The sequence below is a fragment of the Chiloscyllium plagiosum genome, unplaced genomic scaffold (genome assembly GCF_037043375.1).
Source record: "Chiloscyllium plagiosum isolate Xiang-an unplaced genomic scaffold, Cpla_swu_hap1 HiC_scaffold_39, whole genome shotgun sequence".
NCBI lineage: Eukaryota > Metazoa > Chordata > Chondrichthyes > Orectolobiformes > Hemiscylliidae > Chiloscyllium > Chiloscyllium plagiosum.
Window position 1 is genome coordinate 300,135 of NW_028270177.1, and position 17,795 is coordinate 317,929.

At 47.2% G+C, this 17,795-nt stretch overlaps 1 protein-coding gene across 1 annotated transcript in view; it reads right to left on the reverse strand.

Annotated features, from left to right (window-relative positions):
• Positions 1 to 6,573, reverse strand: part of anpepb.1 (alanyl aminopeptidase, membrane b, tandem duplicate 1) — an 86,997-nt gene extending 80,424 nt beyond the window's left edge. The window contains exon 1 of the mRNA XM_043674558.2: positions 5,912 to 6,573. Within this exon, the coding sequence (XP_043530493.2) occupies positions 5,912 to 6,558 (647 nt within the window). The 5' untranslated portion in view covers positions 6,559 to 6,573. The remainder of the gene's footprint in view (positions 1 to 5,911) is intronic.
• Between the last annotated feature and the right edge of the window lie 11,222 nt (positions 6,574 to 17,795).

Below are 17,795 nucleotides of genomic sequence, written 5' to 3' on the forward strand. Positions count from 1 at the left end.
GCCTGAGAAGTGGCAGATGGAGTTTAATTCAGATAAATGCGAGGTGCTGCATTTTGGGAAAGCAAATCTTAGCAGGACTCATACACTTAATGGTAAAGTCCTAGGGAGTGTTGCTCAACAAAGAGACCTTTGAGTGCAGGTTCATAGTTCCTTGAAAGTGTAGTTGCAGGTAGATAGGATAGTGAAGAAGGCATTTGGTATGGTTTCCTTTATTGGTCAGAGTATTGAGTACAGGAGTTGGGAGGTCATGTTGCAGCTGTACAGGACATTGGTTAGGCCATTGTTGGAATATTGCGTGCAATTCTGGTCTCCTTCCTATCGGAAAGATATTGTGAAACTTGAAAGAGCTCAAAAAAGACTTACAAGGATATTGCCATGGTTGGAGAATTTAAGCTATAGGGAGAGGTTGAATAGGCTGGGGCTGTTTTCCCTGGAGCTTGGGAGGCTGAGGGGTGACCTTATAGAGGTTTATAAAATCATGAGAGGCATGGATAGGATAAATAGACAAAGTCTTTTCCCTGAGGTGGGGGAGTCCATAACTAGAGGGCATAGGTTTAGGGTGAGAGGAAATAGATATAAAAGGGACCTAAGGGGCAACGTTTTCATGCAGAGGGTGGTGCCTGTATGGAATGAGCTGGCAGAGGAAGTGGTGGAGACTGGTACAATTGCAACATTTAAAAGGCATCTGGATGGGTATATGAATAGGAAGGGTTTGGAGGGATATGGGCCAAGTGCTGGCAAATGGGACTAGATTAGGTTGCGATATCTGGTCAGCACGGATGAGTTGGAACGAAGGGTCTGTTTCTATACTGTACATCTCTATGACTCTATAACTCTTAGAATGGTTCCAGAAATAAGAAACTCCACTGATGAGGATAGTTTGAAGAAGTTGGGACTGTTCTCCCTAGCGAGAAGAAGGCTAAAGGGATATCTGACTGAGGCTTTCAAAATCATGAGACTGGCTAGAGTAGGTAAAATGAAGCTGCTCTCATTCACAAAAGAAAACGGAAAAAGAAGACAATTTTCTGATTCAGTATGTGGATGTACCTTCTAGAGAAAGTGCAAAACTTGACCTACTCTTGGGAAATAAGACAGAGCAGGTGACTGAGGTGTCAGTGGGGGAGCACTTTGGGGCCATTCTATTCGTTTTAAAATACTGATGGAAAAAGATAGACCAGATTTAAAAGTTGAAGTTCTAAATTGGATAAAGGCCAATTTTGACGGTATTAGGCAAGAACTTTCGAAAGCTGATTGGAGGCAGCTGTTCGCAGGTAGAGGGAAGGCTGGAAAATGAGAAGACTTCAGAAATGAGATAATAAGAATCCAGAGAAAGTATATTCCTGTCAGGGTGAAAGGGAAGGCTGGTAGGTATAAGGAATGATGGATGACTAAAGAAATTGAGGGTTTGGTTAAGAAAAAGAAGGAAGCATGTGTCATGTATAGACAGGATAGATCGAGTGAATCCTTAGAAGAGTATAAAGGAAGTAGGAGTATACTTAAGAGGGAAATCAGGAGGGCAAAACAGGGACATGAGATAGCTTTGGCAAATAGAATTAAGGAGAATCCAAAGGGTTTTTACAAATATATTAAGGAAAAAAGGGTAACTACAGAGATAATAGGGTCCTTCAAAGATCAGCAAGGCGGCCTTTGTGTGGAGCCACAGAAAATGGGGGAGATACTAAATGAATATTTTGCATCAGTATTTACTGTGGAAAAGCATATGGAAGATGTAGACTATAGAGAAATAGTTGGTGACATCTTGCAAAATGTCCAGATTACAGAGGAGGAAGTGCTGGATGTCTTGAAATGGTTAAAGGTGGATAAATCCCCAGGACCTGATCGGGTGTAACCAAGGACTCTGTGGGAAGCTAGAGAAGTGATCACTGGGGTTCTTGCTGAGATATTTGCATCATCGATAGTCACAGGTGAGGTGCCGGAAGACTGGAGGTTGGCAAATGTGGTGCCACTGTTTAAGAAGGGTTGTAAAGACAAGCCAGGGAACTATAGACCAGTGAGCCTGACGTCAGTGGTGGGCACGTTGTTGGAGGGAATCCTGAGGGACAGAATGTACATGTATTTGGAAAGGCAAGGACTGATTAGGGTTAGTAAACATGGCTTTGTGCGTGGGAAATCATGTCTCACAAACTTGATTGAGTTCTTTGAAGAAGTAACAAAGAAGATTGATTAGGGCAGTGCAGTAGATGTGATCTATATGGACTTCAGTAAGGCGTTCAACAAGGTTTCCCATGGGAGACTGATTAGCAAGGTTAGATCTCATGGAATACAGGGAGAACTAGCCATTTGGATACAAAACTGGCTCAAAGGTAGAAAACAGAGGGTGGTGGTGGAGAGTTGTTTTTCAGACTGGAAGCCTGTGACCAGTGGAGTGCCACAAGGATCTGTGCTGGGTCCTCTACTTTTTGTCATTTAAATAAATGATTTGGATGCGAGCATAAGAAGTACAGTTAGTAAGTTTGCAGATGACACCAAAATTGGAGGTGTAGTGGACAGCGAATAGGGTTACCTTGATTACAACAGGATCTGGACCAGATGGGCCAACGAGCTGAGAACTGGCAGATGAAATTTAATTCCGATAAATGCGAGGTGCTGCATTTTGGGAAAGCAAATCTTAGCAGGACTTATACACTTAATGGTAAGGTCCTGAGGAGTGATGCTGAACAAAGAGTGCAGGTTCATAGTTCCTTGAAAGTGGAGTCGCAGGTAGATAGGATAGTGAAGAAGGCGTTTGGTATACTTTCCTTTATTGGTCAGAGTATTGAGTACAGGAGTTGGGAGGTCATGTTGCAGCTGTACAGGACATTGGTTAGGCCACTGTTGGAATACTGCGTACAAATCTGGTCTTCCTATTGGAAAAATGTTGTGAAACTTGAAAGGGTTCAGAAAAGATTTACAAGGATGTTGCCAGGGTTGGAGGATCTGAACTATCAGGAGAGGCTGAACAGGCTGGGGCTGTTTTCCCAGGAGGGTCGGAGGCTGAGGGGTGACCTTATAGAGGTTTACAAAATTATGAGGGGCATAGATAGGATAAATAGGCAAAGTCATTTCCCTGGGGTTGGGGAGTCCAGAACTAGAGGGCATAGGTTTAGGGTGAGAGGGGAAACATATAAAAGAGACCTAAGGGGCAATTTTTTCACGCAGAGGGTAGTACGTGTATGGAATGAGCTGCCAGAGGATGTGGTGGATGCTGGTACAATTGCAACATTTAAGAGGCATTTGGATGGGTATATGAATAGGAAGGGTTTGGTGAGATATGGGTCGGGTGCTGGCAGGTGGGACTAGATTGGGTTGGGATATCTGGTCGGCATGGACAGGTTGGACCAAAGGGTCTGTTTCCATGCTGTACATCTCTATGACTCTATGACTCTAGGTTTAAAGTGATGTGCAAACAAAGCAAGAAATATCGCAATTCCAACGCCCCTCCCCCAAGTCCCTCCTCCCTACCTTTTATCTTAGCCTGCTGGACACACTTTCCTCATTCCTGAAGAAGGGCCCGAAACGTCGATTCTCCTGTTCCTTGGATGCTGCCTGACCTGCTACGCTTTTCCAGCAACACATTTTCAGCTCTGATGTGAAGAAAAGCCTTTTTACCCAGTGAGCCACTATGGACTGGAAGGAAACTGCCATCCTTACCTGGTCTGGTATGTGACTCTCGAACACAGCAAAGTGGTTAACTCTCAACTGCCCATTGAGTAATGAAGGTAAAAACAATGACTGCAGATGCTGGAAACCAGATTTTGGATTAGTGGTGCTGGAAGAGCACAGCGGTTCAGGCAGCATCCGAGGAGCAGCAAAATCAATGTTTCAGGCAAAAGCCCTTCATCAGGAATAAAGGCAGAGAGCCTGAAGCATGGAGAGATAAGCTAGAGGAGGGTGGGGGTGGGGAGAAAGTAGCATGGAGTACAATAGGTGAGTGGGGGAGGGAATGAAGGTGATAGGTCAGGGAGGAGGGTGGAGTGGATAGGTGGAAAAGAAGATAGGCAGGTAGGACAAGTCATGGGTACAGTGCTGAGCTGGAAGTTTGGAACTAGGGTGAGGTGGGGGAAGGGGAAATGAGGAAACTGTTGAAGTCCACATTGATGCCCTGGGGTTGAAGTGTTCCGAGGCGAAAGATGAGGCATTCTTCCTCCAGGCATCTGATGGTGGGGGAGTGGCGGTGAAGGAGGCCCAGGACGTCCATGTCCTCGGCAGAGTGGGAGGGGGAGTTGAAATGTTGGGCCACAGAGCGGTGTGGTTGATTGGTGCGGGTGTCCCGGAGATGTTCCCCAAAGCGCTCTGCTAGGAGGCGTCCAGTCTCCCCAATGTAGAGGAGACCGCATCGGGAGCAACGGATGCAATAAATTAGTGGATGTGCAGGTAAAACTTTGATGGATGTGGAAGGCTCCTTTCGGGCCTTGGATGGAGGTGAGGGAGGTGGTGTGGGCACAGGTTTTGCAGTTCCTGCGGTGGCAGGGGAAGGTGCCAGGATGGGAAGGTGGGTTGAGGGGGGGCGTGGACCTGACCATGTAATCACGGAGGGAACGGTCTTTGCGGAAGGCGGAGAGGGGTGGGGAGGGAAATATATCCCTGGTGGTGGGGTCATTTTGGAGGTGGCGGAAATGTCGGCGGATGATTTGGTTTATGCGATGTTTGGTAGGGTGGAAGGTGAGCACCAGGGGCGTTCTGTCCTTGTTACGGTTGGAGGGGTGGGGTCTGAGGACGGAGGTGCGGGATTTGGACGAGTTGCGTTGGAGGGCATCTGAGTAATGAATGCTGGCCTAGCCAGTGACACCCCCATCCCATGAAAGAATAAAGAAAAAAAAGATACTGCCTGAAAATGTGCCAAAAACAGGTTCAACCCAGGCTTTCAAAAGCCCACTGGATGATCATTTGGATAGGAATGGTCTGCAGGGATATGAGGAAAAGGCAGAAGGTTGACATTAGATGTGAGAAAAAGGGTAAAAACAATGACTGCAGATGCTGGAAACCAGATTCTGGATTTGTGGTGCTGGAAGAGCACAGCAGTTCAGGTAGCATCCAAGGAGCAGCGAAATCGACGTTTCGGGCAAAAGCCCTTCATCTAGATGAGAGAACCAGTGCAGGCATGATGGCCAAAAGTGTCCTGCTCTTTAACTATTCTGTGATTGTGTGGACATAGGGACCTCCCGTGTCAGATCGAGGTGGTAATGAATACCTTCTCTAAAAGGGTCTTTGGAGTTCTCATCTTGGGAGAGCAGTGGAGGCTGGGTCACCAAATAAAGTCAAAGCTGAGTTGGACGGATTTTAAACTGACACGGGTGGGGACCAGGGGTTTGTTTCGGACTATGGAGCAGGAGTGGAGTTTAGATGACAAAGGCAGCCACGATCTTATTGCATACCGGAATGGGCTGAATGGCCTCCTCCTGTACAGGATCGACCAGGAATTTCTCCGAGGATTTGTCCTATCCTGTCTTCTGCTAAGGCAGCAAACGAATCAATATTTGAAACAATGGAAAAGGGTTACAGCAGAGAGAACCAACAGCGAGGTTCAATGGAAACTCTCTGTACATCGGAGTGAGTGCAAGGCGCTGTTTCCAAGTGTTATACCGAGTTCGGTTCGCTCCCGAATATCTCTGCGGTGGCAGTTCCCCGAGCAGGGTTCGGTGCCGGGATCGATTTGGGACGGAGACTAATAGATTGGGGCCGGTGCCGGGGGGGTGGATAGAGCAGGGTAGCCCAGATTGTATGGGCAGGAGAGGAGGGGCCGAGTGGTCTCCTGTTATCTCACTACTCCCAGCGAAATAGCCTGGGATCGGAGCCAGGAATTTCCTCCGGATATGCCCTTAGATTTTACTGGGATTTTCCACTGCTCCATCCATTGGGAACAGAAACGGAGCAGATGGGCCGAGCGGTCTAGGAGCCTGGACACACTCACCTGACGTGGCCGGTTTCATTGACATAATGGCTCCGATAAAATCCACTCAGATCATCCGCCAAGGCGCCTTCGAACTGGGTATGGAGAGAGTAGCGGTTCCCCTTGGAGAGCGGACTGGACAGTACGATCACCAGGAACTGGGTTTGATTGTGCAGCCACCAGCGGTGCAGGGTGGGGACAGGAGGGGAACCGGCCCCTATAGCCCGCAGCTCGGGCTCCATCACCTTCAACTTGTGGCTGTGCACAAGGATCAACTTCGTCGCCTGTTCGCAGCGGAAATACACCGTGGAGTTACCCGTGAAATAGTAACCTTTCACCGGGTCCTCGTCCAGCCGCGGCCACAAGGTCACCTCATAGTGATCGGGAATCAAGTCCCCGGGCAGGCGGTACCTGTCCCAGGGCTCGGTGCCCGGTGCCGGGGGCTCGGTGCCCGGTGCCGGGGGCTCGGTGCCCGGTGCCGGGGGCTCGGTGCCCGGTGCCGGGGGCTCGGTGCTGGTCCCGGGACGGTCGGGCTGCTGTGCCTCCGAGTTGTTGGCCTTCTCCTGAGCATAAACCACGGCCAGGGCGATGATGGTAACGGCGGCTGCGGCAGCGAGCACGACTCCGGTGAGCAGCACCGCCTTACTGATATAAAACCCCTTCCCCATCCCGGGCCACAAAGTTAAACACAACAGGAGCGGGACTGCGGGCTGCTGAGCGCACGGTTGGCTTTTATTGGAAACTGGTTAATGGTTGAGTGATTAAGGAGAGAGTGCACTGCTGTGGGCTGAACTTGGGAAACATCTGGAATCACTTTCTGACAGTCTGAAACTTGAACCCGAACAGCAACTCATTGCAAGCGCCTTGTGCAAGCTGAATGTGGTCAGGGGGGAGGGGGAGAAATAGGACTGACACTGCGCAGAGGCTAGAAATCCCAGGGGTTAGGGTGAGGGTTTGTGGGATATAGGTGTCTCTGGCTGGCCCAGTATTTATTGCCTGACCCCAGTCGCCCCTTGAGAAGGTGGGGTGGAGCTGCCTTCTTGAACCGCTGCAGTCTATCTGCTAAATAAAAATGGAAAGAACTGCAAATGCTGTAACTCAGAAACAAAAACAGAAGTTGCTGGAAAAGCTCAGTAATTCTGGCAGTATCTGCAGAGACAAATCAGATTAAAAGTTTTGGGTCTGTTGACCCTTCCTCAGAACTCAATTCCCGAAATTCTGACTTCTTTTAGCGGATACTACCAGACTTAGTGAGCTTTTCCAGCAACGTCTGTTATTGTATTGTCCAGATCTTGTTGCATGTGAACATGAACTGCTGCATTATGTGAGGAGTTGGGAATAGTGCTGAACATTGTGCTGTCATCTGCGAATATTCCCATTGAGAACATAGAACATTATGGCCCTTGATGTTGCGCCGACCTGTGGAACCAATCTGAAGTCTATTTATTCTACACTATTCCATTTTCATCCTTATGTTTATCCAATGACCATTTAAATGCCCTTAAAGTTGGCAAGTCTACTACTGTTGCAGGCAGTGTGTTCCATGCCCCTACTACTCTCTGAATAAAGAAACTACCTCTGACATCTGTCCCGTATCTATCACCCCTCAATTTAAAGCTATGTCCCCTCGTGCTCGCCATCACCATCCGAGGTAAAAGGGTCTCACTGTCCACCCTATCTAACATTCTGATTATCTTATATGTCTCAAATAAGTCACCTCTCAACCTTCTTCTCTCACATGAAAACAGCCTCAAGTCCCTCAGCCTTTCCTCATAAGACCTTCCCTCCAGACCAGGCAACATCCTAGTAAATCTCCTCTGAACCCTTTCCACATCCTTCCTATAATGCGGTGACCAGAACTGTACACAATACTCCAGGTGTGGCCACATCAGAGTTTAATACAGCTGCGACATGATCTTATAGCTCCCAAACTCAATACATCTACCAATAAAAGCTAACACACCATATGCCTTAACAACCCTATCAATCTGGGTGGCAACTTTCAGGGATCTATGTACGTGGACACTGAGATCTCTCTGCTCATCTACACTGCCAAGAATCTTACCATTAACCCAGTACCCTGTGCTCCTGTTGCTCCTTCCAAAGTGAATCACCTCTCACTTTTCCACATTAAGCTCCATTTGCCACCTTTCAGCCCGGTTCTGCAGCTTATCTATGTTTCTCTGTAACTTTCAGCACTGTTCACAACTCCACCGACCTGCGTGTCATCCGCAAATTTACTAACCCATCCTTCTACGCCCCCATCCAGGTTATTTATCAAAATGACAAACAGCAGTGGCTCCAAAACAAATCCTTGAGGTTAAACACTAATAACTGAGCTCCAGGATGAACATTTCCCAACAACTACCACCCTCTGTCTTCTTTCAGCTAGCCAATTTCTGATCCAAACCGCTAAATCATCCTCAATCCTATGTCTCCGTATTTTGTGCAATAGCCTACCATGGGAAACCTTATCAAATGCCTTACTGAAGTCCATATACACCACATCAACATCTGACCTTATGATGGAGGGAGGCTGGGTGAGAACACTACCCTGAGGAACTCCTGCAGAGATGTCCTGGAGCTGAGCCAACTAACCTCCATCCCCCATCCAGGTTATTTATCAAAATGACAAACAGCAGTGGCTCCAAAACAAATCCTTGAGGTTAAACACTAATAACTGAGCTCCAGGATGAACATTTCCCAGCAACCACCACCCTCTGTCTTCTTTCAGCTAGCCAATTTCTGATCCAAGCTGCTAAATCATCCTCAATCCTATGCCTCCGTATTTTGTGCAATAGCCTACCATGGGGAACCTTATCAAATGCCTTACTGAAGTCCATATACACCACATCAACATCTGACCTTATGATGGAGGGAGGCTGGGTGAGAACACTACCCTGAGGAACTCCTGCAGAGATGTCCTGGAGCTGAGCCAACTAACCTCCAACAAACACACCATCTTCCTATTTGTCAAGTATGACTCAAAACAGTAGCGTTTACTCCTGAAACCCATTGATTCCAGTTTTTCTAGGGCTCCTTGATGCCGCACTCAGTTGAATTCAGCTTTGATGTCAAGAGCTGTCACTCTCAGCTCACTTCTGGAATTCAGCTCTTTTTGTTCATGTTTGAACCAAAGTTTGTGAGAAGATTTTATAGGGCAAGCCAAACAAAGAACAGCCAGGGAATTCCTAGAAGCATGGCACTCATCCACAAACTCCATCAACAAACACATCGGCCTGGACCCAATATACCGGCCACTACAGCGGACAGCTGAAACTGACAACCGGAAGCGGCAGGGACAGGCCACAATAAACACCGGAGGAAACACCACAGAAGCGCTTCACAGGAGGCTCCCAAGCATTGAGGATGTCACCTAGACAGGGGACGAAACGTTTGCAACAAAAACTTCCAGCTCGGCGAACAGAACTACAGCATGTTTGAACCAAGGCTGCAGTGAGGTCAGGAGCTGAGTGGTGTCACTGAGCAGATTATTGCTGAGCAGGTGCTGCTTGATAGCAGTGTTGATGACACCTTCCATCACTTTACTGATGATCGAGATTAGAGTGATTGGTGGTGTTTGGCGGGGTTGGATGTCTCCTGCTTTTTATGCACAGGACATACCTGGGCAATCTTTCATATTGTCAGGTAGATGCCAGTGTTATAACTACTGGAACAACTTGGCTGGGGAAGTGGAAAGTTCTGGAGCACAAGTCTTCAGTACTATTGCCAGAATCTTGTCAGGGCCTATAGCCTTTGCAGTATCCAGTGTCTCCAACCATTTCGTGATATCACATGAAGTGAATCGAATTGGCTGAAGACTGGTATCTGTAAAACTGGGCACCACTGGAGGAGCCTGAGATGGATCACCCACTCCACACTTCTGGCTGAAGATTGCTGCAAAGGTTTCAGCCTTATTTTTTGCACTCGTGCTGGACTCTTCCATGATTGGTGATGGGGATATTTGTGGAGCATCCACCACCAGTGAGGTGTTTAATCATCCATTCCACAAAGACCGTTTGCTCCGTGACTACCTGGTCAGGTCCACGCCCCCCCCCAACAACCCACCCCCTGATCCTGGCACCTTCCCCTGCCACCGCAGGAAGTGCAAAACCTGCGCCCACACCTCCCCCCTCACCTCCATTCAAGGCCCCAAAAGAGTCTTCTACATCCATCAAAGTTTTACCTGCACTTCCACAAATGTCATTTATTGATCCATTGCTCCTGATGCGGTCTCCTCTACATTGGGGATGCCTGGACGCTTTCTCGCAGAGTGCTTCAGGGAACATCTCTGGGACACCCGTACCAATCAACACACCGCCCTGTGGCCCAACATTTCAACTCCCCCTCCCATTCTGTCGAGGACATGCAGGTCCTGGGCCTTCTCCACCTCCACTCCCTCACCACCCAATGCCTGGAGGAAGAACGCCTCATCTTCTGCCTCGGAACACTTCAACCCCAGGGCATCAATGTAGACTTCACCAGTTTCCTCATTTCCCCTCCCCCCATCTTACCCCAGTTCCAAACTTCCAGCTCATTACCATCATCATGACCTGCCCCACCTGTCAATCTTCCTTACCACCTATCCGCTCCACTCTCCTCTATGACCTATCACCTTTACCCCTTCCTCCATCCACCTATTGTACTCCCAGCTACCTTCTCCCCAGCCCCACTCCCTCCCATATATCTCTCCACCCCCCGAGGCTTCCAGCCTCATTCCTGATGAAGGGCTCCTGCCCGAAACATCAATTTTCCTGCTCCTCTGATGCTGCCTGACCTGCTGTGCTTTTCCAGCACCATTCTAATCTTGACTCTAATCTCCAGCATCTGCAATCCACACTTTTGCCTGTTTAATCATCCATCACTATTCACAACTAGATGTGGCATGACTGCATAGCTGAGATCTGATCTGTTGGTTCTGGGATCACTTAGCTCTGTCTATCACTTGCTGCTTATGCTGTTTGGCAAGTAATCCTGTTTGGTGTCGAGAGTGTGATGCTGGAAAAGCACAGCAGGTCAGGCAGTATCCAAGGAGCAGGAGAATCAATGTTTCAGGCAAAAACTCTTCATCAGGAATGAGTCCTGTTTGGTAGCTTCACCAGATTGACCCCTCATCTTCTGGTATGCCTGATGCTGCACCTGGCATGCCCTCCTGCACTCTCCATTGAGCCAGGGTTGATGGTAATGTTTAAGTGGGGGATATGCCAGGCCATGAGATTACAGATTGTGCTGGAGTGTAGTTCTGCTGCTGTTAATGGCCCACAGTGCCTCATGGATGCCCAGTCTTGAGCTGCTAGATCAGTTTGAAGTCTGTCCCATTTAGCATGGTGATAGTGTCACACAACATGATGGAGGTTATTCTCAATGTGAAGGCGGGACTTTGTCTCCACAAGGTGGTCACTTTTACCTGTACTGTCATGGACAGATGCTTCTACAGCTGGCAGATTAGTAAGGATGTGGTCAGGTATGTTTTTTGTTCTTGTTGGTACCTTCACCACCTGCTGCAGTCTCAGTGTAGCAGTTAAATCCTTTCAGACCCGACCAGCTCGATCAGTAATGCTGCTACTGAGCCAGTCTTGGTGGTGAACATTGAAATCCCCCATTCAGAGTACGTTTTGCACCCTTTCCACCCACAGTGCTTCCATGTTCAACATGGAGGGATATTGATTCATCAGCCGAAGGAGGACAGTATGTGGTAACCAGTAAGAGGTTTCCTTGCCCATGTTTAACCTGAAGCCATGAGACTTTATGAGTTCGAAGTCAATATTGGGGGCTCCCAGAGTAACTCCTCCCGACTGTATCCCACTGTGCTGCCATCCTCTGCTGGGTCTGTCCTGCCGGTGGGACAGGACGTATCCCAGGATGGTGATGGTGAGGTCTGGGATATTGTCTGTAAGGTATGATACCGTGAGAATGACTATGTTAGACTGTTGCAGACTAGTCTGCCAATTTTGGCACTAGCCCCAGAAGCTAGGGCTTTGCAGGGTCCACAGGGCTGCGGGTTAGGGTGAGGGGTTACTGTGAGGGGCTGTCGTTTGGGGGGGTTTAGAGTTAGGGGTTAGCATTAGCCTGATATTTAAAATCGGAGTTGGACACAAGATAAATGTTTGCTTCAAAGACGCGTGGAGTGTGAGCTGCACGGAGTCCCCTGGAACTGAGGCAAATCTCAGGCTCTTCCTTAATGTGGCGCCGGAGGGACACTCGGGCTCGATCCCCACTCCATGATCGACTCCAGCGGGGAAAAGGTGAGGAAACAGCACCACTTCTTTCAAACAGACTCTGTTTCTCCTTCACTCTGGGTCAGGTTCCAGAATAGTTATAGTCCGCAGTAATAATGGATCACAATCTCTCCCGAGTTTTGTAAGAATCGTTCTGATCGCTACTAAAGGAACCGATCACCTCCCACAGTCCAAAGATTACTTTGTTCAAGAAGGGGAGTAGGGATAACCCTAGTAACTATAGGCCGGTGAGTCTCACTTCTGTTGTGGGCAAAGTCTTAGAGAGAATTGTAAGGGATAGGATTTATGAACATCTGGATAGGAATAATGTGATCAAGGATAGTCAGCATGGTTTTGTGAAGGGCAGGCCGTGCCTCACAAAGCTTATTGAATTCTTTGAGAAGGTGACTAAGGAGGTGGACGAGGGTAAAGCGGTAGATGTGGTGTATGTGGATTTTAGTAAGGCGTTTGATAAGGTTCCCCATGGTAGGCTACTGCAAAAAATATGGAGGTATGGCATTGAGGGTGAGTTGGAGGTTTAGATTAGGAATTGGCTGGCTGGAAGAAGACAGAGGGTAGTAGTTGATGGTAAAGGTTCATCTTGGAGTGCAGTTACTTGCGGTGTTCCGCAAGGATCTGTTTTGGGACCATTGCTGTTTGTCATTTTTATAAATGACCTGGAGGAGGGGCTAGAAGGTTGGGTGAGTAAGTTTGCGGATGATACGAAAGTCGGTGGAGTTGTTGACAGTGAGGAAGGATGTGTCAGGTTACAGCGGGATATAGATAAGCTGCAGAGCTGGGCAGAAAGGTGGCAAATGGAGTTCAATGTAGGTAAGTGTGAGGTGATTCACTTTGGTAAGAGTAACAAAAAGATGGGGTATCTGGGCTAATGGTCAGATACTTGGTAGTGTGGATGAGCAGAGGGATCTTGGTGTCCATGTACACAGATCTCTGAAAGTTGCTACCCAGGTAAATAGTGCGGTGAAGAAGGCATATGGCGTACTGGCTTTTATTGGTAGAGGAATTGAGTTCCGGAGTCCTGAGGTCATGTTGCAGTTGTATAAGACCCTGGTGCGGCCGCATCTGGAGTATGTGTGCAGTTTTGGTCACCATACTATAGGAAGGATGTGGAGGCACTGGAACGGGTACAGAGGAGGTTTACCAGGATGTTTGCCTGGTATGGTAGGAAGATCATATGAGGAAAGGCTGAGGCACTTGGGGCTGTTTTCATTGGAGAAAAGAAGGTTTAGGGGTGACTTGATAGAGGTGTACAAGATGATTAGGGGTTTAGATAGGGTTGACCATGAGAACCTTTTTCCACGTATGGAATCAGCTATTAGATTAGATTAGATTACTTACAGTGTGGAAACAGGCCCTTCGGCCCAACAAGTCCACACCGACCCGCCAAAGCGCAACCCACCCAGACCCATTCCCCTACACCTAACACTACGGGCAATTTAGCATGGCCAATCCACCCTAACCTGCACATTTTTGGATGGTGGGAGGAAACCGGAGCACCCGGAGAAAACCCATGCAGACACGGGGAGAATGTGCAAACTCCACTCAGACAGTTGCCTGATGCGGGAATTGAACCCAGGTCTCTGGCACTGTGAGGCAGCAGTGCTAACCACTGAGCCACCGTGCCACCCTACGAGGGGGCATAGCTTTAAATTAAGGGGTGGTAGGTATAGGACAGATGTTAGGGGTGGGTTCTTGACTCAGCGAGTCGTGAGTTCATGGAATGCCCTGCCAGTAGCAGTGGTGCACTCTCCCTCTTTATGGGCATTTAAACGGGCATTGGATAGGCATATGGAGGATAGTGGGCTAGTGTAGGTTAGATGGGCTTGGATCGGCGCAACATTGAGGGCCAAAGGGCCTGTACTGCGCTGTATTTTTCTATGTGCAGGTCAAGTGAATTGGCCATGCTAAATTGCCCATAGTGTAAGGTGCATTAGTCAGAGGGAAATGGGTTTGGGTGGGTTACTCTTCGGAGGGTCGGTGTGGACTTGTTGGGCTGAAGGACCTGTTTCCACACTGTAGGGAATCTAATCTAATCTAATTTGCTAATTTCTGATTTATCATTTCACAAAGTCTCTTAAATTCTTGACGTGACTATTTATAAATGAGCTTTGACCTTTAAATACATTAAAATCGGACATTTCTGATCCGATTTCCCTTTAAATGGTGAATATTTTGACAAATTAAAGAGATTCTAACTGTTCCCAGAAACACAGAGAACCTCAGGCTGGCCATTGGGGATACAAGGGTGGGGTAGGAGGTGGGTCTGGTGGAATGATCTTTGGAGGGTCGCTATGGACTCGATGGGCCGAATGTCGTGCTTCCACACTTTTCTGCAACTTGAGTTCATGTCACTTTCCAGCTCTTGGTGCGCGACTTCAGCAGCTCGGTGCATTTCCGGGCAGACTGAACATGATGACGGATTCTGTCTCGCCCAGCTTTCAGGCAGTAACTCCCACAACTTGCCCCTCTCCCCATCTCCACACCCCCACATCCGTGAAAAAAAACACCACTTTCTTCAATCCTCCTCCACCTGTTACTTCCTGGTAATTGGTCACCTGTAAGGTCAATGGGACATTTGTTTTAAACTCCACAGCATTGCATACAGTTTTAAACTCCACAGCATTGCATACAGTTCCAGTAAATCTCCGACAGGTAAGAGAACAACTCCGGGCTTAGACACATTTCAAGACAGCTATTATTCTGATCCCTGTGCCAGATCAGACAGCCATAATCACCAACAACACCTTACAGTCACTTTAAAGTTACGTAAATACTTGGAAACACCGGCGCTTCAAGTACCTTCCAAACCGCACTTGTGAATGCACTCACGCACATACCCTGAGGCCACTCAGGGAGGCAGCTCATTACAACATTGTCAGGAGCAACTGGGTAGGCGCAGTACATGCTGATGCAGCCAGCAACACCCACGTTCCGCAAACAAATTAAGACTTTGCTACTGACCCTGTCTGTACAGATCCTGCATTAAGGTTTCTTGGTGGGGTTAAGATTCATGGCAGTCACAATCTAAATGAATGATTTGTAAAAAAATGCTTTAAGTAGTTTTGAATAAAAAAGTACTGCTGGTAGAAAATCCGATCGGGAATTAAAAGGAACACAGAAGGAACAGAGTGGAAGTGAAAAAGGCATGCCAGAGAGGCAAAGAAAGGTTACGAGGAAGACTGTCAGCCAACATTAGGGGGTCTCCCAAAGTCTTCTGAAGGCAAATACATAGTATGGGACTGTTAGAAGGAGGAGTAGGACAGATTAGGAATCAAAAAGGAAACTTACATCTGGAGGCTGGGGGCATAGTTTGAGGTATTAAATGAATCTGTCTACTAAGAAAGTAGATGATACCCAGGCAATGGAGACAGGAAAAAGAACTTTGTCACGAAAAAGTTCAAAATTGATAATGAAGAAGTAGAAAATTAGGAAGCATAGAAAATAGGATAAGGTTATTTGGCCCACTGATCCTGTTCTGTCATTCAACATGACTATGGTACATTGTCCACCTCAGCATCATTCTCCAACTCTTTCTTCATGCCCATTGACACCTTTAGATTCTCAAATTCTACCTATATTTTCCATAAATGTTTTTAGGGACTTTGTGGTGGAATCCCTCAGCTTCACCGCCCTCTGAGTGAAGGTATTTCTCTTCAGCTCATTCTGAAACAACCTATACTGTACCTTGAGATTGTGCGAGCCTGCAGCCAAAGGAGGGGTGGGGACAAATTAGCCCTGTATCCGGTCTGTCCAACCCTGCTGGACCTTTATACATTTTATTTAGATCCCCTCTGTGGGATATAGGTAAAGTAGTGTTACTTCTGCAATTATAATTACTTATGCAAGGTAAATGAAGTCACACCAGTGTGTAATTGTTTCAACTAAGAGTTGAGTCAACTAGAATGCAAACTATGTGGAGGAAATACATAATTGTTTTTGTATTAGTTAAAATTGTATGCAAGAATGAAACGTGACTGCAAAACAATGGTAGATGTTACAGACAAATAGATAAGGTGCTGTGAGGATGTAGGTTAAGCCAGATATGCTTGCGCAAGCAGTAGTTATAAGCATCTTTTTTAGATTAGATTAGATTACTTTACAGTGTGGAAACAGGCCCTTCGGCCCAACAAGTCCACACCGACCCGCCGAAGCGCAAACCACCCATACCCCTACATTTACCCCTTACCTAACACTACGGACAATTTAGCATGGTCAATTCACCTGGCCTGCACATCTTTGGACTGTGGGAGGAAACCGGAGCACCCGGAGGAAACCCACGCAGACACGGGGAGAATGTGCAAACTCCACACAGTCAGTCACCTGAGGCAGGAATTGAACCCGGGTCTCTGGTGCTGTGAGGCAGCAGCGCTAACCACTGTGCCACCGTGCCGCCCATCTGTTTCTCACTTTTACAGAAACACAGGAACAAACCCCAATTAGAAGGTCATAAGGATCAGTACAGTTGGGGAAAGCACAGATGGAGGGAGTAGATAATACCTAACAATGGGCCACAGCAGGATGTGGTCAAATGGCCTTGTGAGGCCAGAAATAAGCATTTTGTCACAGATAAGGCAGAGATAAACAGGAGTAATGGGTGCCAGTCTTAGAGAAGTGGAAGATGTAAATGGGGAGGAGCAATGGGATTTAAAAAAGGAACCAAATTACATAAATATCGTGTATTCGTTGAATTCAGGGTGTGTGTGTCCCTGCCTTGTAGACAGTGGACATCGCACCCTCTTGCAAGAGTAAAATAAATGACACTACTGATTCAGATCTTGTCTCGGACTGAAATTATTGAAGTGAGTGAGCTTTTTTCTCACACCTCTTATTCTTCTGAATTTCAATTAATCCAGGCCCAACTGACCCAATCTCTTTTCATACAACAAATCTGCCATTGCAGGAATCAGTCTGGTGCACATTTGCATACTTTCTATTGCAAGTATATTTTTTCTCAGATAAGGAGACCAGGTGTGGTCTTATCAAGAGTCTATGCAACTGCAATAGGCCTTTCTTGGTCTTATACTCAGACCATGCATTAAATGTGAAATGTTGAATGTAATGGAGAGGCTGTCATTATTTAAAGTTGGCAAGGCACTATGATCAAATGAGATGCATTCAAGGATATTGAAGGAAGTGAGATTGAAAATGGCTATGGTACTGGCAAGGATATTTCAGTCTTTTCTAGATGCTGGGGAGGTGCCAAAGACTAGAAAGTTGCAAACACCACATTCTTATAGGGATAAGATCAGTGGTGCGGGAGCTTCTAGAAGCAGTTATTCAGGATAGAATTACTAAATCACATGGAAAAATATGGGTTGATTAGGAAAAGTCAGAATAAATTTCTAAAGGGGAAATCATGTTTAAATTTGCTGGAGTTTTCTGAAAAGTTATGTTGATGATGGTAACACTGTTGATGTGGTTTTCATGGATTTCCAGAAGGTGTTTAATACAGAGGAAAAAGTGAGGACTGCAGATGCTGGAGACCAGAGTTGAAAAATGTGGTGCTGGAAAAACACAGCAGGCCAAGCAGCAGCCAAGTTTCCTGAAGAAGGGCTTATGCCCAAAACGTTGATTCTCCTGCTCCTCGGATGCTGCCTGGCCTGCTGTGTTTTTCCTGGACCACGTGTTTAATACAGAGCCAAACAACAGACTTGTGAGTAAAGTTA